This window comes from Daphnia magna, linkage group LG7, assembly GCF_020631705.1.
Source record: "Daphnia magna isolate NIES linkage group LG7, ASM2063170v1.1, whole genome shotgun sequence".
NCBI lineage: Eukaryota > Metazoa > Arthropoda > Branchiopoda > Diplostraca > Daphniidae > Daphnia > Daphnia magna.
In genome coordinates this window covers 2,195,170-2,221,723 of record NC_059188.1, presented here as the reverse complement: position 1 = coordinate 2,221,723, position 26,554 = coordinate 2,195,170, and the positions used below count along the sequence as shown (strand labels likewise).

Below are 26,554 nucleotides of genomic sequence, written 5' to 3'. Positions count from 1 at the left end.
TTGTCACCTAATGGAGGTGAACCAGAGGGAGAGCTTCTGGAAGCAATCAACAAGGATTATGGGTCATTAGAAAATATGAAGAACATTTTCTCTTCAGCAACAGTAGCAATTCAAGGTTCAGGATGGGGTTGGCTAGGATATAATAAGACAACCAAGACTCTAGCAATTACCACTTGTGCTAACCAAGATCCTTTGGAGCCTACAACAGGTAATTACTCAAGTTATGAATTATTACCTAATGTGACAAAATTTTATTTTATTGTACAGGATTAGTTCCATTACTTGGAATTGATGTTTGGGAGCATGCATACTACTTGCAGTACAAGAATGTCCGAGCTGACTATGTAAAGAATTTGTTCAAAATAATTAACTGGAAAGATGTGGCGGTCCGACTGGCTTCTGCAAAGCAGTAATTTGCTTTACCATTCGAGTGATAGTAGTTCAAGAAATAAAGTTCGAGAAGAAGAAAAAAAAATCTAGGTTTTAACAAATGGGTGTATGTCCAGTCAATACAGACAATATCTATATTATCTCCGTAGGCTAATGGAAGAACAACTTGAAACGCCAAAGGTCAGACGTGTTAGAAAAAAGCTCTTTGTTGTGGAGTAAAACTTTCTCCACTTCGTCTTTGGTGCATGAGTTATCTGATTTTTGAACGTATTCGTAGGCTTCGTCGAGGGTCGTGCCACAATGTTGCACCGAAAGGAAAACTGACAACAAACCTACACACGCATGAAACATTTAAAACAAATTTGCATCGAAACAGAAGTGCTTTATACTTATTAATTTTATGGACTGTTCGTCAGTAACACTGCCAGGCGCTTCGACACTATTAACGCTCTGAATTGATAAAGAAGTTTGTTTCTCCTTGACAGATCTAAGCCTCTCTTCAGCCAAGTTTCTTTCCAAATTCTTAACGTGCTGTTCTTTCACTTGAAGCTCAAGCTTCAGGTCAGAACGAACTATTTCCACTTCATTTTTGTATGCTTCGAGCTGGCACCGCAAACTGTCATTTTCCTCCTATCAAAAGATCTATCTTTCAGAAAATCAATAAAATTTTAAATAAGAGGGAAAAAGGGTTGCCTTTAGGTGTGCAATGCTCTTTTCTGAGGCATTAGACTTGTAACGGCGAGGCTCATCCGACTCGGAATCTGAAAACTCCATGTTGTCATCGTCTTTGCTACTTGTCAGAAACTCGACAGTGGGCTCCAATTTAATGTCCTAAAATAAATCAAATAAATGTTAGATCTTATGCACTTCAAATAGCTCTTTAGTCCCAATCAAGCAATTGGATCCAAATCCTTATCACTGTAACTATTACCTCAAGCGTCCACTTAAAACACTTTTCGCTAGACTTACCAACAAACTTACGTTCCTTCGAGGGCAAGTCAGGGGTGGAAGAACTGGCGGGATATGTAGAGTAAAATAGTGAAACACAAATTCGAAGAAGAGAAGGAGAAAAAAGAAGGGAATGGGTTTGAAAAGTAAATAACATACCATCACGTGTTTTTTCCACGATTCGAGACTCTTTCGCTGAGCTTTGGTGAAATGATCCCAGGCTTTTTGATGGCTGGCTGCTTGAAATAGCCGCTCCATTTCACCCACTAGTTTGGAAATCAGAGGTGACAACCAACCAAATGAGAAGAAAAGAGAGGCAACAAAACGCCACCGGTTACCACTTGACAAGAATGGTATGGTGACCGACCTGATGTTAGGAACTTAAAGACTATTCAAACTGAACACAACAGTTCTGTTTGTTGAACCTTAATATGGTAAGTTGGACTTGAGCGACTGCGACAAAGTTTAACCACCAAATACCAAAGAATGACTTTTTGTGGTTTTCGGAATGCAGTTGTAAATTCATCTATTGGAGCATCTTAGTAGGGCCGGGTCACTCAAATCCATCAGTCGTATTTTTATTTTTGTTTAATATTTTTTTTTTTTGTATGAGACGTTTAGCCGTATACTGACCTTGCAGAAAGAATGACTGTTCTTACGACCTCCGCAATGACGCAATCAACATACTCCGATCTCTTTACCTTAATTATTGATGGCTTAATTCTCTTGCGAGACGTTACTATTTGGATTGCCTGTCTAGTGTTAGCTGAACCACGATACATGGTTGGACGACAAGTTACAGAAATGTCTATCCCCAAAGCTGTTTCAGTATTCATCGTACCAGGAAAATTTTTAACTTTGCCCGCTTTAAATATGGTTAAAGGCTAACCTGATGCTGTAATACTCGGCTTCTCAAGTTAGTAGAAATATCCTACGCCACCTAATGCTTTTGCGAACGAAAGGTACTTACATTGTGAAGTCAGATGGAGAAATTTCTGCCTTAACGAGTCATGAGTCCTACGGGCCTCTTCTTCTAATTGGCTTTTTTCTGATCCCAATCGACGCAGATGTGCGTGAGCGGATTGGATCATGGAGTAGAACCCATTCGAATTACGTTTTGAGCAGTCACCGCGTTCAAGCCACGTAGCTAATATCTGAACAGCTCGACCGAAGCGTTCTTCATTCTGGATATTGAGGGGGGGAAGAAATGTTATCACAATGCCGTGTGTGGTAATTTCTAAGTAAAATACTTTTAGCTGTTCAACTACGACATGTGCTTCATGTTCGGCATAATGAGGCACTGGTGGCGGTGAAGGGGGTCTCCATTTGTCCTCCTCGATTCTTTGCCGGTGGCGTAATTCACGCTCAAGCCGTCGTGCTTGACATTCATATTCGTATTGATCATCGCGGGCTTGAGCAAAATCAACGTGCAGCCGACCGCTGCTAGTATTGCTAGTGCTCGGATTGTTTGCGTCTGGTTTCTGGTTATGCAGACGCACGCGATAACCTATTAAAACAAATCATGTAAGTTATGGGAAATGCTAAGCGCAGTATGAATTCTTTTCACAATTTACCAGAAAGGAGTATTGCAGCATCGACATAGCATTCGCGCTCGAATCTGACGTGAGCAAAGTTCTTTTTACTCATTCGTATAGTAAGTATGCTGCCACACCGTTCAAAAATTTCCCTCAGAATTTCCTCTGAAAGGTAATGGAATTTACATGGTTTTGTGAGATGAATTTCAAACTTAAATCTTTACCAGTAATATTTTCTGCTAGTCCTCCAACAAAAACGGTTTTGCAACCAAGAGGACGCTCTCTCGTTGTTGGGAGTGGAGCTTGAGGATTCGGAGGATAAAGCACGCAGCTTTTGAGGTGAATTGGTTCTTTGCTTGGATGAGAAACATTTCCCATGCCAGGTAGAAGGCCAAACTGTAAAAAATGGATTTTGAAAATTAACTAATGCTCTGCTTAGCATGCAAAAAAAAAATAACAGAATTCTCTTACATCAAAGGGCATTTGAGATCCCATTGCTGCCATAAAAGAAGAAGCATCTGCTGAATACATAGAATTGTTGACAAGTGAAGGATTGTTCATTGAGAATCCCAAACCCATTGGAACAGAAGTGTTGTCCCAGACATTATTTGGCTGGGCATTGTCTCTTTGTTCACTGGGTTCATTACTGCTGGGAGAATTTGAAAGCACCATGATGTCATCATCACTCTCACAGGCCACACTACTACTTCTCATCCTTTTTCTAGATTCCCTGTACTTGTCTTCCCGCCTGTCTCTATTGCTGCTGCAAGACTGGTTAAGATGGCGTTCTTTTTCTTTCCCATTCTCATTTAAGTTATCAGTTTCTTGTGGATTTTGCCTTGACAAGCCTTCTGGTCCACAATTGACTCCAGAGATTCTTTGGTTATTTGCCAGCATACCTCCAAGTCCCAAACTTAATGCAGCAGATTGCATGGTAAAGGGCAGGCCTGGCATACCCTGTCCAGCAGAACTCATTAAAGCTGAAAAGGGAAGACCTCCTAATGCAATATGGTTATGACCAAGAGTCATTGGACCAGTGTTTGAAGATCCTAAAGTTATTCATTGGAAGGGGAAATAAAGAGTCAATTATAAAAAAATTTTACCATTTTTCTGAGGGACCATATCAAATTTTAATGTTTATAAACACATACCAGAGGCTTGAGAGCCCAAAGGTAGCCCAATAAAAGCGTACGGATTAGACATTTTCACGTTTATTCCGAGCAGATGGCTCACAGAAGCCACTGAGATTCACTAATTCTTTATTTAGACTTCTGGAACGAAAATATTCTTATCCTCTCCACCCCCTTTATTTCTTTTTTTTTTTTTTTTTTTTTTTTTTTTTTTTTTTTTTTTTTTTTTTTTTTTTTTTTTTTTTTTTTTTTTTTTTTTTTTTTTTTTTTTTTTTTTTTTTTTTTTTTTTTTTTTTTTTTTTTTTTTTTTTTTTTTTTTTTTTTTTTTTTTTTTTTTTTTTTTTTAATTTTCCCTTTATTTCCGATGTCGCACCATCGACTGCTATACCAAGGCTCTGTAGAAAAGGGTTTTCCAAGACTATTGTCGATTGCTATATCGGCAAAATGTTAAAACTCTTTCAATATTTGACTTCATTAAAGTTAATGTGTAAAGCTTTGAAGGTTCAAAACGTATAAATTGTTATTTTTTCTTACAACTTTGGTGTTTTAATTAAATTAGAAACCAAAGGATGGGATGTTCGTAGCGTCATCTCGTATAATTATTGGTGACTTTTAGTTCTCAAGCAATAGCAGCGATAGATGCCGCTAAGACTCATACGAAACAACAACAAACCAAGAAAATCAAAATGCGAAATGAAATAAGTAAAAACGATAAAAATGCTGCAACCATTAAAACTGGGAGAAGAACCTTGCCTGATAAATACTTTTACGTCGACACTCAATTGTAAACTTAAATTCTTTGTGCTAATATTCATAGATTCTAACAAAATGAAACATTTTGTCATCCCAAATGATTGGCAGGGATTTTGGAGACTACTCAGGAAAGAAAGAGCCTTTATTTACAAGGGAATTAGTAAAATTGTGTGTCACCAATGCAATAAAGCAAGTATTTGGAGAGGTAAAGACATATGAGAACCTTTCATGAGAATGTGTGTACTAAATTTTGTTGTGGATTTTCTCGCATTTAGCTTGGAAGTGCGACAGTTGTTGATGTTGTTTTCCTAGATCAACCTACAAGAAGAATCATCCTCAGATGTCCAAGTAGTTTTTATGTAAAACTGCATAGCTCATTAACCCTGGCAACTCACTATGAAGGCCATGAATGCTATTTTCGTGTTTGTAAGGCCTCAAGCACTCTCCTTAGTTTAGACTGCAACAGCAGACTATATAGTTTCTAAGGAGTAAAAATAAATAAAATTTAATAAAATAGCTTTTGATTTTACTCCATTTTCTATAAATGTATAGCAAATTAAAGACTCCCTGATTTTGAATGTTTGCAACATTTCATAACTGATCAGCCATTGTTTTGTTTTTGTCACATTGCACAGTTGAATGGAAAAATCAATTTACTGTCGAAAAGATCTTTGTGTTCTCATGGGCTTCTTAAAAACAAGCTTCTACCGTTAGCGAAGCATTATAGGAAAACTCAAGCGTCCTTCGGTTTAAAGTTTCATCATCCAATAGTACTTTTAAGAAATAATTACCTATTATTGCCAGTAAAACAAGCAACCAACGGATACTTCATTTATTTAATATTGTGTAAAAAATTCGGAACCCGTGACCAAAAAACGAATCCCTTAACTTATGTGGTGGAAGATAACAAATGTTTTGGAACATAAAGTAGCTGGATATTGCGTCCGGCGCAAGCTAAGCGGTATTTAATATTTATTGCTGAAGAAAGGGCCACCGAATCCGTAGGAATTGCCCCCGCTGCCTCCGCCACCACCGCCTTCATTCAAATAAGGACCGAAAGCCCCCAATGCAGCCCCCAAGTCGTAAGTGGCAGCTCCGTACGCTCCCTGAACACCGATGTTTCCGGTGAAAGTGTTGTATGCTCCTAAAAAGCGGGAAAATTGGGAAAGTTAATAAGATTATTCTATTCATCTGCGATTCATGCCATCGCTTACCTAGTGCCGAAGATACGCTGTAAGTTGAACCTTTGTTACCGATGTTGTAGCCACCTGCTGAAGCCGGCGATGTCGCTGCACCACGACGGAACTTGAACCGGTATTACAATGAGATGTAAATTAGTAAGGCCCCAAAATAAATTAAGATGCTTAATAAGGCTCAAGTGGTTTGATGGCTGATCGATTGAGGGAAAAAATACTGAACCGCTAATATTTTATAAACAAGAAATCGTTGACCTACCCGGTTTTGATAGTGCAAAGGGAAGGATTCATCTTGCGCCTGGCTTAGGGCGACCGCAAAACCTGACGATTATTTAATTAACATACTTGGGTGAGTCAGCCAATTTAATCGACACTCTTCCATGGAAACGAAAGATCGGCAATGATTGTAATGATTTAAACTTACCTAAGAAAAAGATACAGAGGAACTTCATGGCAATCAGTCTTACGCTGTCGACTTCCTGTGACAATATTAAAACGAATCGTTTTTAATTGGTCATAGCCCTTTACCTTTATAGCAGTTGGTAGTTGCACAGAATTGAGAAAGAGAAAGTCCGGACATGCTGGGCTAAGAATCGCTTTCCCTCTCGGGTAAAAGATACAAAATGCACTGTTAATACACCATGTACCGCTATGAATACAAGCTGCCGATTACAGTCGATGTCAACGGACGATCTCATTGATGGTAGCCAATCACGAATAAGTCACTGATCCTACAGCGCACAGTTCTAATTAGTCCGGAACAACATCGAATTTCTTCTCCTGTCCAACCAATCCGGAAACTTTTCGATCATTACGTTTTAAACAATTATTGTTATCACTTCTTCTTATTTTCTCTCTTGGAGACTTCTTTTATGCCGTAGTCAGTGATTCAAATAATCCCCCATGAAGTAGGTCGACTTGGAAAGCGGTTGATAGTGACATTCAATGGACGCATTCGAGCGTGCGACTGATGCTGGTGAGAAACAGTGGAGAATCTATCTTCTAAACATTCAAGTGAAACAAGTGAACTGATTCAAGAGCTGAGCCGAGCTGATAAAAGCTGTTGCAACTCTGTTCGTGCCATTCTTAGGCAGTGACGGCTGAACCCTTGTTTGCCATTTGTTGATCGGTGAGATCAGGATGAAATTTCTGAATCTCCTTTGCTACAGTAAGTTATGTTACACCATATTATATCAATAGGCTAGTTATAGAAATCTGATGTTATGTACCTGGAATCTACTTTACCCTGTTGAACGACTTAAATTTCTGTTTCGTTGGAAATTGAAGTTCAAATGTTTATTCTCGGTTGGAATGTATGGTTTACGCATGGAAAACAGACGACTGAAGATAGTTGTGTATTCAATATAAGTGAACTAGACTAACCTTTTAATTACGTTTCTTACCGAACATTTAAATTAGTTGATAATTCATTCATTTTCAAAAGGTTTGGCTGTGGCTATGGTGGCGGGTGGCTTTGTTAATGATCACGACGTCAAGGAGTATCGGTTAGCCACCAAACGATATCATCGGAAGATTCGTTCCAGCAAAGAAGGAGAAGAATTTCCATCGAATGCGGATCAATCACCTTTCGTTCAACAACCGGTCGAGCCTCTAATCCTACAACCCAGTCCATCCGTTAACGATCCAATCGATTCGGCGGCACCCAATACTTCCTTCCTGCTGGAACTACCGTACCCTTCGCACTTCCTGGTCTCGCTGCAGATGCTTAACCTTTCGCTTCCCTTTCTCGAGACTGGTGTTGCCGTTCCAGAAGATCCACCCACGCCAGAATTCGACCTGAGTAAAGTCATCAAAAATCAACAATTCCAACAGAGACCAACCGAAAATCAAGAGAATGTTTCGCCTCCTTCCGTAGCCCAAGAAGAAGGAGGTGGAAGTCGGCGGCGAGCCATTAACAGGATAAGGCATCGTATGCCAGTCCGACGTTTACCTAAAAGATCTGCTGATATTGCTTCCACAATTCCTATTAGTACACCTATAGGTAAACCTGTCAAATTTCGTAACTGGAACGCCTCGAACCCGGCGTCTGTCCACCGACGTCAGGAGTTCGCGAACAAACTGCGATCGACAACAACGCCAAAGCCAACGTTCATCAAAAAATTCCAGTCTAAATTGTTGGATCGAAGGGCCAACGGAACCAAATCGGATTCCGGTAAATCACGTCCGTCAATTGAATCTAAAAACGTGAAACATCCGACAACTTTGGAACAAATCGGAGCTACCACTCAGAAGCAGGATTCGTTTGCTGCCAATCGTCCGAGCGGAACTTCAAATCGGTTCGTGTTCCAGGCACCTGATTATGAATCGCCAAAGACTCGGATAGGAGGGTTCCGACCAATTCAACCGAGGCCGTCGTTGAGTCCGAATAGACTTGGGCCATCACTTGGTAGCTTCCCTTCAACAATACCGCGTGAGAAATTCGGCCGTCCTGGCGGGTTTGTCCCGATTAATTCACGCCGATCATGAAGCAACGACAGAGACGGTGGTCATTGGTTACGACTTCCCTCCGCCTTCGCGTCTCCGGTTCGGCACCTCGACGAGCACTACATCTAGGACCCATACAAAAGTCTCCACGTCTATCCAAGTACATCTCCCAATTTCATTCAGCTTCAACTTTGAAAGCTCAAAAGGATACCGATAGTAGTCACCAAAAGATCTTCGAGGAAGAAGTCACCCAAATTCAGAAACCCGACATTGCTGCCAGTGAAGAAAACAGCAAAGAAGTTGTACCAGGAAGTAGCACCAGTAACGATTTGCTCGTATTGGCCACTTCGACAACTGTTCCAGCGACCGATTTCGTACCAAATCCGAAATACCCATCATTTGAATTGCCTTCCAGCGACGGTTCATCGACGACGTCGACTCTTCCTCCACCACTTTCCATCGAGGAATTGATTAAAAAGTTTACCGGAAAAGATTTCGTTGCTGATCCATCATCCACCATTCCCACGCCGACTGCTCCCCAACATCCTTCACCGATTCAGCCTAAAAGCATAAGTAGCACTGTAGCCACAATCAAGTCTACTTTATCCGTTCCCGAATTGGAATCGTTCGACGATATCGAAACCACTTTGAAACAACTTTTGGTTGTAACGTCAGCGTCGGCTCAAATCCTCAACAACAGCCAACCTTCCATTTCTGTCGATGCTCCGACAACTTCTGCCCCGTCATCTACGACGACCAGTGAAGCCAGTTTCACGCTGCCGGTGTTACCGACACCCAACTGGAACCCAATAACTGAGAAAACCATCTTTGTTCAACCAGAAACCACAACCGTTCACACTGTCATAACTAAAGAGGCGGATAAATCATCGTTTCTATCCGGATCCGAGATTAGTAAATCATCGTCCCTTCCACCATCCATCATTAATTCAACTAGTGTACAAGAGCCATCAAATCAACCGGTTTCCGTCCAACGAGGACCCCTGGACGTTTCATCTTTTGACGGCTCTTATGGTCCAGCAGTTGGTCAACATCAAGGTGGATTTAATTTCCAATCGTCGAGTTTCCCGGAACAGCAGTTTCAGTCGAACAACTTTGGCGGATACTCTGGAAGCTTTGGCGGTGGGGGCCATCAGGGCGGTGGTGGAGGCGGCGATTTCGGAGGGCAGCAGAATCCTTACTTATACAGTGGTGGATTGTTCGCGGGTTCCGGAGGACAAGGTCAGTTTACGAACTTCCAAAATGGATTTGACGGTACGCTACATTATAGTCCAACTGGGCCACCAGTGGGTGAGTCGAACGCCATCACTCAAGGATTATCACTTTTAGCAAGCTTTGGTGGATCGGGAGGAGGCCACCAGTTCGGGATTCAACAAGCTCCTAGCTATCAGCAGCCGTCAGGTTATCAACAGGCCTTTAACGACTTTGTTCATCCATCATCGCTTCAAGCATCGTCGCAGATCCAGACTACAGCGAGCTTCCCTTCGCAAGGATTCTCTTCATACTCACAAGGATATCCTTCCTTTAACCTTGTACAGCAACAACCTCAATCCTTTGCCCAACCTCAGCCATCCTATCAAGTTTCCCAGCAACCGCAAAGCTATCCGTCTCAACAGCAGCAGCAGTTTTACGCACCATCTCAGCAGCAACAGTACCAACTCGTGAGTAGTAACACGGGATCTGGATCTGGGCTGTACCCGGTTCAGGTGGTGCAGCTCCAGCAACAAGGCGTGGCTTACCAGCCACCAGGTGCGTCTGCAGCCACGCCGGAAAGTTTACCTTCAAATCAAGCAACTATCAATCCGTCTCAGTTTGGCACACTCTTGTCTGGTTTGTCCTCGGTTGATTCATCCGATCCGTCGCCTGGAACGGCGTCCATTTCAAGTTTGACATCTTCAACTAGTGGTGGGGATGGCAGTAGAAGTAGCGCTAGCGATGCAAGTAGCAGTCCGGTCGGTAAAGAGAAGTCAGTCGATGCTGCCGCTTCGGAATTGGTGGAAATTCGTTCGAAAGCAGTTGCGCATTCCATTTTTGCGGATCAAGAAACGCAGGCTTCTGAGTCTGTGCAGCTCATTTCTATTGGGCCGCAGATTGATCGTTCGGATGCCGATTCGTTAAAATCGGGAGCCAGAAGGTCGTTGTATAACAGAGGACTTCGTTCCGGCTATTATCCATAATTCAATCGTTTCTCCATTTCATTTATATATACATAGCTCATCATACGCCAATATGCTTAGTTTTGGTGGTTGCGAATAAACGATAGTCAGTTAAATTTTAATCCGTGTTTGGTGTTTCTTTCATTGAACGGTTGACTCCGCTTTCTGTATCAGAAATAACAGGAAATAACCAGGTCTCGTGGTACGACAAGACAAACATGAACCACGTGAGTTTTGCAAAGCCAATTTCCGGAATTATGTGAGTTTCGTACTACATGAGACAATAAAATGAAAATTTCAATGAACTCGATTACAAAAGATTAACCCTGCGTTTACGCAATAAGCTGCAAGAATCAGTCCCGCGTTCAACAAGAATGCATTGTTTTGACCAAAACAACAACATGGGATTATGAGCTTGTAGTATGGTTAATAGGCGTAATTATCATGGGCATTCCATGATGAGGTTTCAAAATTAAGTCGGCGCACGGTTTGGCCGGTCCGTGTTTGGCAGTGTCGTAAACAAAACGAAATCGTCTAAGTAAGGTAGACAAGATAACTTTCTCTTCAAAGAGAGCAAATCTCTGACCTAAAAAAAGGCCAAGAAAACAATAAACAAATAGGTAACGAAACAAATCGAACAAAACCCGATGGTCAATGAACGAAGAATGGACAACGGAAACTTACCGATACAGTTCCGAGGACCAGCGCTGAACGGAACGAAGGCAAATGGATGTCTCGCGGTAAACTGCTCGCTTTCAAATCGTTCCGGTTTGAAAGCGAACGGGTCCGGGAAGACCTCTTCATTGCGGTGAAGTGCATAGATATGCATTGATATGGTAGCACCAGCCGGAATTGTGTAACCTTCTAAGACAATGTCTTCACTAACACGGCGCTTGATGTTAGGTACGCTGGGGTAGAGACGAAGGGACTCTTTGATGCAGCGCTCTAGGTATTTTAATTGAGTTGCATCCTCAGCCGTACAGCCACGATTTGAATCTCCAAACACGTGATTCAGCTCTTCTCGTACACGCTCCTATAAATGTTATATCTATAGGCCTAAGTAGCACGTATGCACAATAAACGTGAGCCCTTCGTACCTGATGATCCTGGATGAGTTGCCATGCAATATAGGAACCAAACTGTTGCGGATGCAGTTGTATCATGACCCTGATTAGATCACAGATTATCATGCCTTTTCTTTTCACTTAATAAAAGTAAGGTTGTTAACCTCAAACATAAAGGTGTCAACTTCATTTCGGATGTCAGTTTCATTTAGATCAGCGCCTTGTTTGGCAGCGATCAACATCAAATCCAGAAATGCCCTCCGCTTTTCTAGGAAGAGAAAACTGAATAATTTTAAATACGAAGTAAATCATTCCATTTTATTGGTACTCGATCCAAACTCGGATTCTTTTTCATCTCCTTGATTTGTTGGCTCAATTTCCTGATCGATTTCTTTTTTCCTGTCTCTAATCACCTAAATAAATGTCACGAATTATTACGAAAAGGAAGAAAGAACACTCTTTGACTGGATACTTTGGAAGTGAAATCATGAATGACTTTCAAATGCTTTTTGTACTCCTTGCCGTTGGCACTCAAGAAATACATCCAATCGGGAAGTAAACGCCAAATCGACATAAATTTCTCAAAGATTAAGAAGGAAAACCTGTAAACATATTTTATATTTGTATATATTTTTTTTTCCAGTTTTAGATAAAGATGTTGGACCTCTTCCCTTTTTTGTTGCCTACCTTTGTACGGAAATAATGTATTGTGTATCTTCGAGCTGAGCGTTGACCTGTATACCCATAGCCGCTTCTATTGTAAAAAGAATCAAAACAAAAAAAGATAGGCTTTATTATATTTGTATGAATGGTAACACTTTCTGCTATGTATTTGCATACCACAGATAATGTCAAGAGTGCAGCGTTTAAGAAACGGGAATACTTCTATTTCCGTTTGGCTGTTTGCTGCTCCACACAATTGCTGACACAGGATGTCGGCATTTTTGTTAAAGATGTCGAAAAAATTATCAAGGATCTGGAAATGGAAGGCTGGCGTGAGCAAACGTCGTCTCTTCCGCCACTTGTTTGCTGTGATGTTACAATCACTAAAAGCGGTTATAATTCCCATTAATTCACACCGTTGAAATCAGTTACATCACCTGGCGCAGTAAGAAGTCCTTCGCCCAACCACGGCAACAGTGGATCATAAACTTCGCCTTTGTTTATGAATTTTTGGCTGGACATTATTTCCTTAAGAGGATAACAATTTCAAGAACACGAAATTATTTTTTTAATAAAATTCTGCTAATTTTTATATTTAGCGTACCTCCATAAGGGCTGGCGAAGATATGTCTATGAAAGCTTGGGAGCCAAACCACACGCGAAAGATGCGACCGTACATTTTTGGCCATTTTTCCTGGAGAACCTGTAGGGATTCTAGAATATCCATTATGTAAATGTAATGCTGGATTTAGCCTCATTGCTAGAATGAAATAAATAAGTACAAGTTTAGCGTTTTGATTACCGTGAATATCTCGGGGAAGTAAGAGCGCGTTGCCGAAGACAGCAACTTTTGGTGGGCCTGGTATCAGGTCTATGGTTTTCACGTACGAAGAATACTCCCACCTCAGGTAAATGAAAAGAATCACGGCCGCAGCCAGACAAATCACAGCGAAAAGCATCTAATTTTCTGAATTTGTAAGCAAAAAGACCAATAGGATAATCAGCGACTGAATGTCTCTGCTCTACCAAGAGGTCTACATGTCAGAATTGCTTACAATTTTGCACGACACTCGTCGTTATGCTAGGACTGTTATTGTTTACAAAAGGCCCGTAAAATCTGGAGAAAACTTTAATCGACATTCTACAAGGATAACGTCATACCTTAAACAGCGACACCTAGTGAAAAAAAAACCAAGTTTTGCAAACCATTTTTCTGTTATTTAAATACGTCAAAGGAAAACGTCTAGATGTGACGATGTAAACTTTAGCCAACTTTCTTTTTAATAACGATGAACGATGACCCTTTTATGGTTGACTATAGTTAATAAAGAAAAACGACCTAGTACATTACGGTGCTATTTGAATTTGTTTCACTATAAACACATTCTCCTCCCCCCCCCCTTGCTTGTTTGCCGCATAGTTGACTGAGAAATAATATTACAAAGCAGGAATGTAATTGTACAGAGAACAAATCAGCTGTAGGTTAGCATAGGTGACGCTACAAGACATCAGCAGACACTAAAGTTAAGTTCAGTGTAAGTTAGTTGGCGGACCTGAACCCATGGCGTAACCAATGCTGGAGTTCAAACGTACCCTTCGGACGCCCTCAAATCAGAATCAGTGTTTATTATTTGTTATGCCGATATGCTAAACATACACTGTATGGCTTATCTGTTTTTACTAGTGTCCTAAATATAACTAGAAAGAAGATACTGCCGTGCTGGTTTACGCAGGATAAAACAGTCACTACTCTCTTTTTACGCGAATGCTGAGTAGGCAAACAAGATTCGTAAAAGATAAGATCGTTGCTACGCACACGCTCCATGTGAAAGGTTCCAGATGCTTTCTTATTCTACAAACTATAAACCCTGAAATTTCTCATTTAAATAAGCCAAAACGAAGTCTCCAATGGTTCTCTTGCGTATGTTTAACGTAAGACGTAGCAGGGAAATAATAATGTTCAAGCCTTTTAAAAATCAAGGTCTTCGAGTTCCGACGGCAATCCGTTTTTCTTTTTTGCCCTATCTGAATGAACCGGTAGGAACTTACGGCGCTGAACTGCGTAGTGGCTAGCCCTCCTCAGATGTTATAAACCGATGCTATAAAACGTAGCAACGAAAATTTGTAACCGTTTCTGCCCTGTCATCCCTGATTACAATGTCAGCGCCACTTTTTACGGCATTGCCCTAGTGCTGTTTGTAGACACCGTATGGCCTCACGAATCACGATGAATCGGCTAAATTTAAAACTCAGTCTAAAAAATTTCAGTTACGAATGAACCCGCTAGAGGCTGAACTACGCACGATCGTTAGTTATCGTCTGATTTGTGTTACGTAGCGAAATAAGGAAATTTACCATCGTTCGTTGGTCATGGCTGTGAATCCTACATCAAAGATTTTGTCCAAAGTCGTAAACAGCAGAGTAGGTCTGAACTTCTTGGCGAACGGTCGTAAATATATCCACGTAACATCTGCAGTCACAATGCCGGTCAAGGTAGAGAAAAATTTGTTTTTGGTTCAGCCAGTTATTTTAATAAATTATTATATAATTACCTTTTTTTTAAATTTAGAGTGGAGACAAGCTACCAAGTGTAGATTTGTATGAAAACAGCCCTGCCTCTAAAGTAAATATTGCTGAATTGACTGCCAGAAAGAAAGTTATTATCTTTGGTGTTCCTGGTGCCTTTACTCCTGGTTGTTCAAAGGTATTTTCTTGAAATTTGTGCCTTTTTCTCAGTAATTCTGAATTTGCAAGTATTTATTTTTAAGCTACTGTACAAATGTTACAATAGCAATATTTTTTGGAGTCTTTAACAACATATTTTTTTTAATTTCTATGCTTTCAGACTCATTTGCCAGGCTATGTTTCTGATTTTGACAAATTCAAATCAAAGGGAGTTGATGAGATTGTTTGTGTTTCTGTCAATGATCCATTTGTGATGGCTGCGTGGGGAAAGGAACATAGTGCAGATGGAAAAGTCCGAATGCTGGCAGACACCAATGGCGCTTTCACGAAAGCCATGGATCTAGAAAAGGATTTGACAGGACCTTTGGGTAGCATCAGGTGTCAACGCTTCTCAATGCTTGTTGAAGACGGAGTAGTTAAGACTGCAAATGTTGAGCCTGATGGTACAGGCTTGACTTGCTCCCTATCCAATAGTCTATTGTCTCAATTATAGATGTGTGATTTAAGTGGGACTATAAAAGCAATTTCTGGTTTTAGCCACGTATCTCGTAGATAGTATACATCAGCCTCCTTGTGTTATAAAATAACATGGTGATTGAAAATATTCTTCCTGCTTATTACTTATGCACCAGTTAATATACAGTACCTTACTGAAACCTGAAGTTCAATTGCAAAATATTTGTTTCGTTAATTGGAATGCAGATAGAAACTGTTCTCCTATTTTTTAATACTGCTATTATCTGTGCTTATGGATCCATGAGTTTCGTTTAAATTGGAATTGGAAATGCTGTTAATCTGAACCGACTGCAAATACGACATCTGAAACGGGGAAATTAATTATGACTGCAACTACAATCATGAAATGGATTTGAATATCGAATATTGCAAGACGGTTTCGTGCAAAAGAAGTTAATGTGGCTACGTGACATAGCAGGTGGAAATTACAAGCTGCTCAATAATGGCTCGTTGACTGATTACATTCCTGGCAAGTAACTAACAAATAACAACCATAGCACACTCACCTCCATAAATATGTGCCCCTATACGAATGCCGGGAAAACTTTCCTCTTTCTTCCTCATTGGCAGTGATACTTAAGTTTTCCCTGCCATTTGGAGGGGGCACATATTTACGGAGATGAGTGTACAATAAAAGATTGTCTTGTCTGTGGTAAAAATGAAAAACATTGTTGTAGCGAATTCCTTGATGAAAATAAAAATTTCTCGGGAAGCAGATGCCAAACAAGACTATTCGAAACGCCTATGCACGAACTATACGAATAGTGTACGTTAACAAGAATCTTATAGGTTACTTTCGTTGTTTTTGTCGAAGCTGCGTTGAATGAACGTTTCCCGTTGTTGTATCAAAATATTACTAAGAATATGTCAATTTTATCATTAAGTCGGGCTACTTATAGAAAGTCGTTGACCGTCGTCGATGTTTTTGTTAAGGTATAAATACCTTAACGTTCTGTCGAAATTAACCAGAGTGTTTCCAAAGTTCAAGGTGTTTAGTCGAACGAACAATACTACTCTACATTCAAAATGACAGTTAAGGTAAATAACGGACTAATGTAGTAGTTAATAGATTTTCGCTAAACCAATGGATATTGTTAATAGTGCGGAGACAAACTACCAAATGTATATTTGCACGAAAATACCCCCGATTCGAAAGTGAACATCTCGGAGCTAGCTGCCGGTAAGAAAGTCGTCATCGTCGGGGTCCCCGGCGCCTTCACACCTTGCTGCTCCAAGGTATTCAAATTTACATGTTCGTTGGTTGTAGAATCTAAAGTTAGACATTCATTATGGGGTTGTTTTCATTCGTTTCTTTTTTCAAATATTAATTACTGTTCCTCACAATTCCTTTCTGTCCGCAGGCCTTTGTGCCAGATTTTGTTTCTGATTGCGGCAAGTACAAATCCAAGGGAGTCGATGAAATCGTTTGTATTTCCGTAAACGATCCTTATGTAATGGCTGCATGGGGAAAAGATCTCAACGCAGGTGGAAAAGTTCGTATGCTAGCGGATGGCAACGGCGCTTTCACGAAGGCCTTGGGTCTTGAAAAAGATTTCGCGGATACTTTGGGCACCAGCAGATGCAAACGTTTTTCGATGTATGCTGAAGACGGAGTGGTAAAGAAATTGTTCGTTGAACCTGATGGTCACAGCGTCACTTGCTCGAAATCCGAGAATCTTTTGTCGCAGTTGTAAGCAAGTACCGGTAAATAGCAAACTAAAAGATTAGTTGTAATGCTACAGAATCAAAATACACAAATATTAAGTTAACCGTGTCCATAATATTTTTCTGCTGGCTATGTTTGTAACAAATAACATGGATTGCTAAAAAGATATCTCATGCATAAAAAGCAAGATTAATGTTTGACAATATAATACTGTTCCGCTCGAAACAAATCCCAGGACAGAATGTGCCGAAAACAGGTTGAAGGAATGTTTAAACCTTTTTGCCTTCTTTTGTGTTGTTGCTTACAAATTGTATCCGAATTGACAGCGCATCATCGCTGACCCATATCCAAATCACCAGCGCATCATGGCTGACCCATCGACTTTCTACGCAAAAGCCAAATCAACAAAACGACTCAAACCAATCGACGCCTACAAATCGGATGTGTCGACATTAGCCAAAAGCCGTTGAATCGATGCATTCAGGGCTCCTATTATATTATTCAGTCCATTCGAGGGATTTTGATATTGTTGCATCCACAACTGCTGGAAACGCTCGGTTAGGCTGAGCAGTCTAAACGCATAAAAGAAAGAAAATTCCCAACTAAGATAACTGTTGCAAGACACACGTCCATAGCTTGTGCACAAAACTAAAGTAAAAATGTACCTGTTGGCAGCGTCTGTTCGTAAAGTTGGCGTTAAGTTCACTACACCTAGGTTGATTGCGGCTACTCCCATATTGCTATTTGGATTGCTCCCAGTTGTAAGAATTCCCCTCAAAATGCTACCGGAAAAGAGTTAAAATTTCATTTTCAAACGTAAAAAAAAAAAAAAATATGGCCTAATCTGCATACCGACAGGCCAGGAGGAGGAAATCTGCAGATAGGAGAGCTTGAAGCGCAACTGTTTTCATGAAATAATTACGGCTTTCTGTCATGGTTGCTTCAGTTAATAGTTTATGCCATTTTTTCGAATGCCGGATGGTTCGCTGTAAGAAACAAAAACATCCATTTTTAAATGAATGAAAATAATAAAACAAAACAAAAAAACCTAATTTAGCGATTACCACGACACATTCCATATTGAGGTTGTCTACGTTAACACTATCGGGATCTAAAATTAAGCGGTAATGAATAGACCCTTCGCTTGGGGGCAGAGAGGGTGGAATCGTAGTAGCATCTAAAAGGGTGAAAAGGAAAGTTATGTTGAGAAATCAGCAAGTTCTGAGTTCTACTACCGAATGCATTATGAAGGTCAAGCTCTCCGCGAGCGTGACGAAGAAGCCAAGTTTCCAGCCGGCCCATCTCAACGATGGCTACACCCACTGAAGAACGCTTGTCGAATGATTCGTTCAACACCCAAAGCGAAACGAGCTCACCCAGTGAATTTTGAATAAAATCCTGTAATTTAACGGTTTCTCTATGAACAGGAATCTTGAGTACATGGTCACACCGTTTACCCAATGAACGGAATGATTCCAGGCTAATCCAGCCTGCAAAATCCATCCCGGCCAGGCAAAATGTAGCGATCCTAAAGCCACCGAATCAGTCCATGTAGCTACAAATGATCCTAACGATCCTCTTTCCACAGCAGCTTGCACAGCATGAAGAATGTTGGCTGAGGCAGCTTCGGGGTATCCTATTAAACTTCACCGAAAACAAATTTATGGCTGTTTAACTACCACGGGGGTTTTCCGACGAAGCTTGATGAAATACCTGTCCCAAGAGGCAGTTCCAGCGCAGAAGCACAAAGCAGCCGAACTTTCCCACGCCGATTGAGTTTTTTCGTGGAAATTGTAGTCTGCCTGAAATCCATACTCAACCAGAATATGCCCGAAGTTCAAGTTTGGCAGTATTTTCTTCTCCCTCAAGCTATTGGCACACAAAAGCCATGTTCTATCTGACGCATTTCCATTCAATAGTTCATAATTGGCTTCAGCAAGTAGAGTTGTCAAGCCGGGGCCGGCGTGAAAAAGTCTGAAAAAATAAAACCCGTAAAATGTAAGATTCCGGTAATGCCTCGAGCAGTTATACTTGGTGGATGGGAAACACCACTGAGATGTGGTCACCAAATCTTGTAGTAAGTGTTGTTCTTTAAAATCACCATCTACATCAAGCGCCGGTACAAGTTCCATCCCTCGGTCCATGCAATAGCGATCCAGACTTATCACCTCACTGCCTCGTTAACAGAAAGACAAGTATAAAAAAGATAGAAATATAATGCGATGTGGAGTTCGTCCTCCGTACATTTTACTATAGGGCCATGGCCATTGAAACCCTGCTGAGCTATTAACTCGGCTGTAGAGGTGAACTTGATTGAGTTTCAAGGAGCGCCAGATATCAATCATGGAAAACAGAGAATCGAGAAGTGGGACACGACCAGCAGAACTCACGTCAAGCACAACGGCACGCATTCGTAGGGAAGGACTATCCTCGATGTGCAGTGGTGGTAAATGACCATCGTCAAGACATAATACTATAAGCTGCTCGAGACTACTCAAGGCATAATGTAGTCCTTGCCGATCGGCGGCGATTATGGCTATCTGAAAACCAACGCGTAAACTACTAAAACTGTTGAGCAAAAATGTAACGAACTTGTTACTTTAGAAGATGATATAGTTAATCGGTAACTTTCAGGGCCAGGAAAGAGTTGCGCTTTGATACAGCAGGTTAATCTGCTGTCGTTGTCATCCGTCGTGGTTGTGTTATTGGGCTTCACGTTGCCGATAATAGGATTTATTCCTAGCAAAGAAAGCGGGGCCTTGTGCGCATCCCAGATATCCAGTATGCTGTAATTCGGAATGATATTCAAAGTGGATTTCGAATTCCAAGTATCAATTCGAAAACCAAACTCACTCATGTAATGGAATAGAGCAAGAGACGAATGATATGCTCCATGGCTGATGAATTAAGAACGGTAGTCCTTCCAGTTGTTGAATTTGCTTCGGTGGAGGCCATAGCCAATGTAAACGGGCGTCTGTGATTACTGGACGTATCGGTGCACGTATAAATGGCAAAGAAGTCGTGATCTAATCAATCATACCCAGTGAAAGATATTAACCAATAGATAGGACACAAAAATCTGACGCTCGAAAAAGTCTTAATTCTTATCAAATTTACCTCCTCGACACTAAGTGCACTTTCAGCTCCGTCGGGTGAAGCAGGCCCCATTCGACCATCTCTGTGTTGAGCATTACCGTTGACATTGCCATTCATCTCTACTAGTTCTCTAGGTGGGCCTAACCCGTCGTTAGCATTACGGTAACGCATAAGAAGGTTCATCATCTCTGAACCAGGAATGGCCAAATCTATGGCTGACATGCCTTTCAAATTGCTAAACAAAATAGAGTTCCTTTTGGTTAAAAGCTGATGTGTTCTATGCCAACAACGAGCAATTTTAAGACAGACCTATTCCCTTGAACAAGACAGTTAACATCTGCGCCCATTTTTATGAGTAGATTAACAATATCATAGTTCCCTGCTTGAACAGCTGAATACAAGAAATGAAAATTAAGGATAAAACTTCAATATTTCTATTTCTTCATGCAAACCTTCGTGCAATGGAGTCATTCCTTTTGCATTTATACTGTCCAGTATAGCTCCTTGTTCTGAAAAATAAGAAAGCAAAGCCACAATGTATTTACCACTAAACTGTATACTGACCATAAAACTTGGTTGTACCTGTTAGAAAGTGTATTGCTTCTTTATTAAGAAATGAAACTGCCCAATGTAACGGAGTGTTAAGTTTTTCCAAATTGTCCCTTATATCTGTTTCTGTAGCTGCCATGTATAGCTTTTCTGTCATTCGCATATCATGGCTGGCAATAGATGCAAACAATGCATCTTTGTACGCAGACTTTGTGTGCTTGTTGGAGGTGACAGCTAAAGCATTTTCTCCCTTTCCATTGACAACTGTAGGATCTGCTCCATAACTCAGTAAAAGTCTAACCATATCTGCTTGATTGTTCTGCATGACAAAAGAAAAAAACTTAATTTTGTTGTTGCTTTGGCAGGTTGTTTATTTAGTACCTTGGTAACCAAATGCAGAAATGACCCTTCTTCTCTTGAGTTGTTTAAAAATTTAAAGAAATCTTTCTCCTCCCATTCTATATTGGTAGGAAATCACGAGTTTAATCGCAAAGATTAAAATATTTAAAGCGAATCATCTTACCTTTTTTTACTGTGTCGATTACTGCTTTCAAAACATCTGTTCGGTGGGCTTCAATTGAAGTTTTGATGCTCTGATAGGCTTCACTTTCATCTACCTTCATGATAAAATTGGAATGTTGAGGCCGCACCACAGGTTGGAAAGAAGTTTGCGAAGTCCAATTATATTGTTTTTCTGGAGCCGCCACGGAAGCAATTTTAGTTTGTATTTATTATTGACACTAAAAGCAACGTTGCCAACTTGACTTGACGTGTTCTTTAGGGGAGAGCAACTGAGCAAGGCAGTTAGGCAGCCAGCCTCCAGCCAATGAGCCAATCCAACAGCCAAGAGCCAACAGTCAACAGGATAACAGCCAAGTCAGTCAAGTCAACAGTCAAGTCTGGACTGTTTGGTACATGATTCCTCTGATTCTGCTGATCTCACTTGACAGGCTTTGCGTCTCTTTTCGTTTCCCGTTCTACACAATGGTTTTGCTAGCAATTGAAAATAAATGACGTATACAGCAATGGTAAAATTTCCCTTCCGTTGCATGCATTCGTAATATTACTAAATAAGCCATCGGATAGTACGTATGAAAATTATAGTTCAAATTTTTTATTTTAAGTATGTTTGGCGGGAGTTAGGTTTTGATTGGTTCGAATTTTGAGATGTTTAGAGAAATTGCCAGTAACAGAAAAATTAGCAATGATTCCGAGCCCTGAAAAGTGTTGCAAATTGCCAAATTCAGATAAAGAAATGGCAAAATTGGGAAACGAGCACCCCTACCCACTCCAAATTCCCCCGAGACTATTCATCACCTTTTGCTGCGGGACTCCTTTTTTACGAAAAAAAAAATCTCTTTGAATTTGAAACCTGATATAACAAAGTAGGCCACGATAATTATCAGCCAATTAGCAAACAGGCGGGTCGTAAACCTTGAGGTTAAATATTACCATAAATATTACCATAAATATTACCCGCTGTTATAGTTGATGATTTTAAAAGCTGGAGTTTCGGTTATTTTTCTTTTTGTAGGCAAACTGGTTTATTGTGTAATGCAATTAAGTATGATTAGATTTGTTTGTCAATAAGAGATTTTCGTGCATATTTTCCCACTTAATGTGAGGCTAATACTGCGTTTAGTCTGTATTTCTAAACAGAATAACACTACAGAGAAGTTCGCTGTCGCATTAGATATTAATGTCCTATATGTTCGCCATATTTTCAAACTATTCATCCACATTTAAGTCACCGGAGGCATTCTATACCTGCGGAGTTGTTGTGATACGGGCAAATGATCATCTATTAAAGTAAGTGCTAAAGTCAAATAAGGCGTTAAACACGTGCAGTAAATACCACACACAGCCTACTATATGATGGTGTACTGTAAATTATAAGTCGACTTGAATTCAACCGCCCAGCAGTTGCCCATCCTGTTTCAATATTGGCTCGGCAATCAGACAAATTGCTAACAACACTATCTGTTAAACAGGGGAGGGAGGAGGTGATGTACATAGATACGAGAGCTGAAAGGGTTGTAAGAGAATGAGGTGACAAAAACCATCGCAGCAAACACATGTGTAGCCCATCAGCACACAGCTGCGCTTGATCCCCTTCCATCGCACTCTCGGAAACTTGGCCGGGCTAGCCAATGAGCACATTGATGGCCGTGATGTGATGGGAAACTTGTTGGGAGTGCAACAGTTTTTGAAACCAGAGAGACAATCAACATGGTGGCCTTACGAATTGTTTGTCCAGGTCTGTACGCATCGACATCCAAAATAACACCCACTAAACCAACATTGACTCAAGCCCAGCTCTAGTCCAGTAGTACCGTAAGCAATTGAATCCTACATCTTTACAACACACACACAAACATGGTGGATGGAATCCAATGAGTCTTGTGTCCATGTGCCAGCTCTCACCTCCCCCCCCAGTTAGAGCTCATTATAATGGCATTATTCTAAGTCAATATGCACATCTTTGAATCGTCTGCAATTACAATCGAAACTAATAGTATGTAAATCATAGACAGGCTCAACGAATTCGATCAACCATCCATCATCTATTCATCACCTGCTGTGGATGTGTTCTGCTAGACGATGAGCTGACAATGTGCCTTTAGCAGAATCTTCTTTTCCTTATTCTTCAAGTTCTTTTTTTTTTCTGACAAAACGTTACTAGAAGACGTGCTAGATGATAAAGCTCAACCACGTGCCAATCTTCATGGTCAAAAACAGCAATTTACAGCACCTAAAAGTTAATACAACAGTGTGTGTACAAAAGTAAAAGGTTTGACTTCTCTCTTGTGTTGGCCGTTGAGCTTTAAGATAAAAAAAAAATTGATTCCATTTTCTGCTTTTGCAAAAAATAAAAAAAAATAAGGGTGGATGGGCCAAAACATGACGGCTGACCCATCATATTTTTTTTGAGCTCCTCCTGAACTAATAGTTCTTTGGTGGTCGTCCACTAGTTTTCTTGGGTGCTGCTATGACAGCCGAAGAAAATCCCCGTATCAATGGGAGTATGGAACTTATTGTCAGCATCTATTGAAGACTCTTGGGGCTCTGAAAAACCACACAATGGGGGTTCAACCCCCCAACAAACTGAACTTGTGCCCGGAGTAGCACTCAACGCCCAATAACTGAAGACTATATACAGCTATAGGCCTCCATCCGCACCTGTGTTGTACCCTTCTGGTGAAGATTGCCACAGATCCTATATACCTCGATGTAGAAATGTGTTTTGAAATTTGTGTGTGTGTCAGCATTGTATTTTGGAAGCAGCAAAGCATCCGTGTACAGATGTGATCGTCAACATGGACTGGTGCACGTGAGGATATGACTGGACGATGGTGGCCGTGTTTGATCTTCTTAATGGGATGACAACAGCAAGACGTCCGCTCCTCCCCATAGGCCTGTATATCTCTCTATATCCAGCAGTCAAACACAATAATGTTGTCAACAGTTAAACTGACCTGCGTGTTGTTGGTGCTTGGGTAGAGGTGGGTCGATGATCGATTCCGGATGCTGAAAGCTGTGCAGACTTTTGGGCACGTGAGCGCGGATGGAACACTTGTCGGTTTTTTGGCAGCAGTTGGCCCAACATAACCCACACGTGCCAATAGACACGAGATCAGGTTCAAGATTCATCAGGAGATGATCAGAAGGCATATGTCTTTATCGTGTGGGTGGGTCTGTTTGTGGTTTCTTTCTATACGAGCTTTAGCCTTTGACTTGTGTATTATAGTAGCTGACATCCAATCCATCTTGAGATCTGCAACCATATTGTTGTGATATTGCCATTTTATTTTTCTCTTTGCCCGAATAATATAACTCCCTATTTTTATATTCCAAATAAAATGAGACTACATACAGAGAAATAGTTTTTCAATGATTGTCAAATTTGCATTTGCGGCTGGTGAAGCCTAATAGATTTTTTACAGAGGTAATTCTTAAACTGAATGTTTTTTTCCGTTTAGCTCTCGAATTCATTTCCTTGAAAAATCCTGAAATTTTATGCAAGTTTTCAATTTCAATGGTTCTCCTACGCAGAGCGAGAGAACCTCTCACAAATGAAAAGAAGAACAAGCCAAAAACGATCAAAGTTTTACGTATCAAAATATCAAATACCATTAGATTGACAGATAACTTGGATTAAATTAAAGGCCCATGTCATCACCTAGCAAAAAGAAAAGCATAGAGAAGCCACGTCGTGGAGCCTGTTTTGATTTTAGTATATCAATCACGCATGAAGTCGTAGATCCTAAGCTCCAGTAACCTGTCCGTGTCGTTTTGTTTAGAGAGGAGGAGGTGGAAGCAACATGAAACGATGGATCAACCATGCAGTTGAACGTACCCGTTTCCTATATCCAATAGACTTTTCATCATATAATCCCACAGGATCAGGATCACCGGTAAGTTAATTATTCAGATTTGCGCGTCTGTACGGAGATTGTGTATATATAGTGGAGGAAATGTCACGTTAGTAGGGGGATAAGCTGTCACAATAACAAGGCGTGGTGATGCGATGGACCTTACGGCCGGATGGCATGACGGAAGTCTGTAAAGGCTAATCCTTTGATTCTCTTTGTTTTAGCCGACTATAGTTAAATGCGACCTGCATTTCTGCCTCTAAAGGGAGACACCATTCTATTATAGCTGATTTGTTAAATGAATTTTCTTTCTATTGCTCGTCGTCTTATATATGTAGAATCCCTATAGTCTTTGGAGGCCGGCCGTCTTATATCCTTTCCTTCGGGGAGAAGACATTGTGTTGGGGAGTTTCCAGTTAATTCTGCAAGAAGCTTCGCTGCTGAGTGCAAAACTTCAAATCTTATGATGGCTAAATGCGAAGGAGATAATGCGATATGCGGCATTAATTCAGATCGTGTTGCTTGTTGTGTGCTCCGACTCACCGGGGTTAATGGTCAGAACTCCAACCTGTTCATGATTCCCGGTAGGGGGAAAAGTTTCGTAATAATTGATTGTTCCTAATTTTTAACAACCGAGTTGAGTTGGGGCATTAAAAAAAAACCTACTACGCAGTATTTTTAATGTAGTCTAGACAATAGGTAGATTGCGTCCCTCTGTCACATTCGCATCATAGCCTAACCAGAAATGTTTTTCGTTATCTTATGCTATTGCTATTCTTTTTTGTTGTTGCTTACTGCTTTGTGTTAGTCTATCTGTGAGCAAATGCACTAAATGAATAACATGTAAAATTTTCTTTCAAAATCAGGTTTTTAAAAAAATCTTCAAGTATCGCTCTAAAGTTCGTTTTTTTTTAAATGCTCTAGTGTCAAATGATGTAAACAGTAAATTAAAAAAACAGAAGCCCTTTCAATTGTTGGTGCTTTCTCCATCCGATCTTTGCACTGAAATTGTGTTTTTATTGCAAGCAAATTTTAAAAACAAACAAAACAAAAGGCTTTTAAGCAACAAACGTGATGGCTGTATTAATTATTTAAAAAGGAAGGCTATATACAAAAATACAGATGGAAACAAATTCTGTAATTCCTTTTGTTATTTTCTTTACTTTGGCGCATAGATATTAATTTAAGGGAAACGGGACTGCATATAGCAGTAATACAAAAAATCAATGTCTTTACGTACCTATATTATGCATTTTTAAACACCAAGTTGATCCTTGGGACCCTGAATCGCTATGCAGATAAAAAGCGTATAGCCTTATTAGGACACGAGAAACAAGGGCAATGAATGACAGTCGTTGAAATCTTTATAAG

At 40.4% G+C, this 26,554-nt stretch overlaps 9 protein-coding genes across 10 annotated transcripts in view; 5 read left to right on the top strand and 4 right to left on the bottom strand.

Annotated features, from left to right (window-relative positions):
* LOC116926719 (superoxide dismutase [Mn], mitochondrial) overlaps nt 1–530 on the top strand; it is a 1,247-nt gene extending 717 nt beyond the window's left edge. The window contains exons 4-5 of the mRNA XM_045176918.1: nt 1–208; nt 268–530. The exon at nt 1–208 is cut by the window's left edge and continues 86 nt beyond it. Coding sequence (XP_045032853.1) covers nt 1–208; nt 268–413 — 354 coding nt within the window. The 3' untranslated portion in view covers nt 414–530. The remainder of the gene's footprint in view (nt 209–267) is intronic.
* LOC116926710 (ecto-NOX disulfide-thiol exchanger 2) lies at nt 478–4,565 on the bottom strand. Its single transcript, XM_045176917.1, has 11 exons — nt 4,363–4,565; nt 4,025–4,183; nt 3,345–3,922; nt 3,098–3,269; nt 2,913–3,038; nt 2,589–2,845; nt 2,309–2,522; nt 1,498–1,604; nt 1,084–1,221; nt 780–1,020; nt 478–722 (listed from the first exon to the last, which is right to left on the bottom strand). The coding sequence occupies exons 2-11, from the start codon at nt 4,074–4,076 to the stop codon at nt 541–543; spliced, it is 2,067 nt and encodes a 688-aa protein (XP_045032852.1). The 5' UTR covers nt 4,077–4,183; nt 4,363–4,565; the 3' UTR covers nt 478–540.
* Nucleotides 4,566–4,589: 24 nt separating this feature from the next.
* LOC123474631 lies at nt 4,590–5,272 on the top strand. Its single transcript, XM_045176920.1, has 3 exons — nt 4,590–4,787; nt 4,865–4,961; nt 5,032–5,272. The coding sequence occupies exons 1-3, from the start codon at nt 4,690–4,692 to the stop codon at nt 5,239–5,241; spliced, it is 405 nt and encodes a 134-aa protein (XP_045032855.1). The 5' UTR covers nt 4,590–4,689; the 3' UTR covers nt 5,242–5,272.
* A 301-nt stretch (nt 5,273–5,573) lies between these two features.
* Nucleotides 5,574–6,522, bottom strand: LOC116926723 (heterogeneous nuclear ribonucleoprotein A3). The gene is made up of 4 exons (XM_032933665.2): nt 6,377–6,522; nt 6,212–6,273; nt 5,971–6,061; nt 5,574–5,900 (listed from the first exon to the last, which is right to left on the bottom strand). Exons 1-4 carry the CDS (start codon nt 6,402–6,404, stop codon nt 5,722–5,724), a joined length of 360 nt encoding a protein of 119 aa, XP_032789556.1. The 5' UTR covers nt 6,405–6,522; the 3' UTR covers nt 5,574–5,721.
* A 437-nt stretch (nt 6,523–6,959) lies between these two features.
* LOC116926706 lies at nt 6,960–10,693 on the top strand. Its single transcript, XM_032933643.2, is given in 4 exon segments — nt 6,960–7,120; nt 7,397–8,420; nt 8,422–8,524; nt 8,526–10,693. Coding segments are annotated over 4 exon segments (3,222 nt in total). The 5' UTR covers nt 6,960–7,092; the 3' UTR covers nt 10,593–10,693.
* On the bottom strand, nt 10,683–13,347 carry LOC116926713 (cytochrome P450 4C1). The gene is given in 12 exon segments (XM_032933653.2): nt 10,683–11,157; nt 11,256–11,604; nt 11,669–11,677; nt 11,679–11,738; nt 11,800–11,903; nt 11,964–12,048; nt 12,108–12,237; nt 12,323–12,389; nt 12,476–12,664; nt 12,736–12,826; nt 12,903–13,012; nt 13,101–13,347. Coding segments are annotated over 12 exon segments (1,530 nt in total). The 5' UTR covers nt 13,258–13,347; the 3' UTR covers nt 10,683–10,978.
* Nucleotides 13,348–14,583: 1,236 nt separating this feature from the next.
* On the top strand, nt 14,584–15,645 carry LOC116926720 (peroxiredoxin-5, mitochondrial). Its single transcript, XM_032933662.2, has 3 exons — nt 14,584–14,791; nt 14,868–15,002; nt 15,144–15,645. The coding sequence occupies exons 1-3, from the start codon at nt 14,669–14,671 to the stop codon at nt 15,474–15,476; spliced, it is 591 nt and encodes a 196-aa protein (XP_032789553.2). The 5' UTR covers nt 14,584–14,668; the 3' UTR covers nt 15,477–15,645.
* A 144-nt stretch (nt 15,646–15,789) lies between these two features.
* LOC116926721 (peroxiredoxin-5, mitochondrial) lies at nt 15,790–17,268 on the top strand. The gene is made up of 3 exons (XM_032933663.2): nt 15,790–16,537; nt 16,601–16,735; nt 16,861–17,268. Exons 1-3 carry the CDS (start codon nt 16,526–16,528, stop codon nt 17,191–17,193), a joined length of 480 nt encoding a protein of 159 aa, XP_032789554.2. The 5' UTR covers nt 15,790–16,525; the 3' UTR covers nt 17,194–17,268.
* On the bottom strand, nt 17,260–21,580 carry LOC116926709. Of its 2 annotated transcripts, XR_004396227.2 has the most exons (18): nt 21,334–21,580; nt 21,192–21,268; nt 20,844–21,129; nt 20,714–20,770; nt 20,571–20,652; nt 20,283–20,496; nt 20,019–20,191; nt 19,765–19,951; nt 19,410–19,705; nt 19,197–19,337; nt 18,879–19,139; nt 18,623–18,809; nt 18,401–18,563; nt 18,230–18,342; nt 18,018–18,151; nt 17,831–17,947; nt 17,540–17,737; nt 17,260–17,506 (listed from the first exon to the last, which is right to left on the bottom strand). XR_004396227.2 is itself a non-coding variant. In XM_032933648.2 (17 exons), exons 1-17 carry the CDS (start codon nt 21,431–21,433, stop codon nt 17,596–17,598), a joined length of 2,730 nt encoding a protein of 909 aa, XP_032789539.2. In that variant the 5' UTR covers nt 21,434–21,580; the 3' UTR covers nt 17,260–17,595. The 2 variants fall into 2 exon arrangements, 1 of the variants encoding a protein (XP_032789539.2); XM_032933648.2 differs by having other exon boundaries at nt 17,260–17,737.
* Between the last annotated feature and the right edge of the window lie 4,974 nt (nt 21,581–26,554).

Bases quoted from the DNA above. Each gene is read 5' to 3' on its own strand.
- LOC116926710 (XM_045176917.1), bottom strand. From the start codon at position 4,076: ATGTCTAATCCGTACGCTTTTATTGGGCTACCTTTGGGCTCTCAAGCC. The intron at 3,923-4,024 runs GTATGTGTTTAT...GAATAACTTTAG, and splicing joins TTTGGGCTCTCAAGCCTCTG to GATCTTCAAACACTGGTCCA. The intron at 3,039-3,097 runs GTAAAGATTTAA...ATTACCTTTCAG, and splicing joins ACTAGCAGAAAATATTACTG to AGGAAATTCTGAGGGAAATT.
- LOC123474631 (XM_045176920.1), top strand. From the start codon at position 4,690: ATGCGAAATGAAATAAGTAAAAACGATAAAAATGCTGCAACCATTAAA. The intron at 4,788-4,864 runs GTAAACTTAAAT...AATGATTGGCAG, and splicing joins TTTTACGTCGACACTCAATT to GGATTTTGGAGACTACTCAG. The intron at 4,962-5,031 runs GTAAAGACATAT...TCTCGCATTTAG, and splicing joins TAAAGCAAGTATTTGGAGAG to CTTGGAAGTGCGACAGTTGT.
- LOC116926720 (XM_032933662.2), top strand. From the start codon at position 14,669: ATGGCTGTGAATCCTACATCAAAGATTTTGTCCAAAGTCGTAAACAGC. The intron at 14,792-14,867 runs GTAGAGAAAAAT...TTTTAAATTTAG, and splicing joins CAGTCACAATGCCGGTCAAG to AGTGGAGACAAGCTACCAAG. The intron at 15,003-15,143 runs GTATTTTCTTGA...CTATGCTTTCAG, and splicing joins TTACTCCTGGTTGTTCAAAG to ACTCATTTGCCAGGCTATGT.
- LOC116926723 (XM_032933665.2), bottom strand. From the start codon at position 6,404: ATGAAGTTCCTCTGTATCTTTTTCTTAG. The intron at 6,274-6,376 runs GTAAGTTTAAAT...AATAATCGTCAG, and splicing joins CCTCTGTATCTTTTTCTTAG to GTTTTGCGGTCGCCCTAAGC. The intron at 5,901-5,970 runs GTAAGCGATGGC...CCCGCTTTTTAG, and splicing joins CAGCGTATCTTCGGCACTAG to GAGCATACAACACTTTCACC.
- LOC116926721 (XM_032933663.2), top strand. The intron at 16,736-16,860 runs GTATTCAAATTT...TTCTGTCCGCAG, and splicing joins TCACACCTTGCTGCTCCAAG to GCCTTTGTGCCAGATTTTGT.
- LOC116926709 (XM_032933648.2), bottom strand. From the start codon at position 21,433: ATGAAGGTAGATGAAAGTGAAGCCTATCAGAGCATCAAAACTTCAATT. The intron at 18,343-18,400 runs GTAGTAGAACTC...TCACCCTTTTAG, and splicing joins TGACCTTCATAATGCATTCG to ATGCTACTACGATTCCACCC. The intron at 18,152-18,229 runs GTAATCGCTAAA...TGTTTCTTACAG, and splicing joins TCAATATGGAATGTGTCGTG to CGAACCATCCGGCATTCGAA.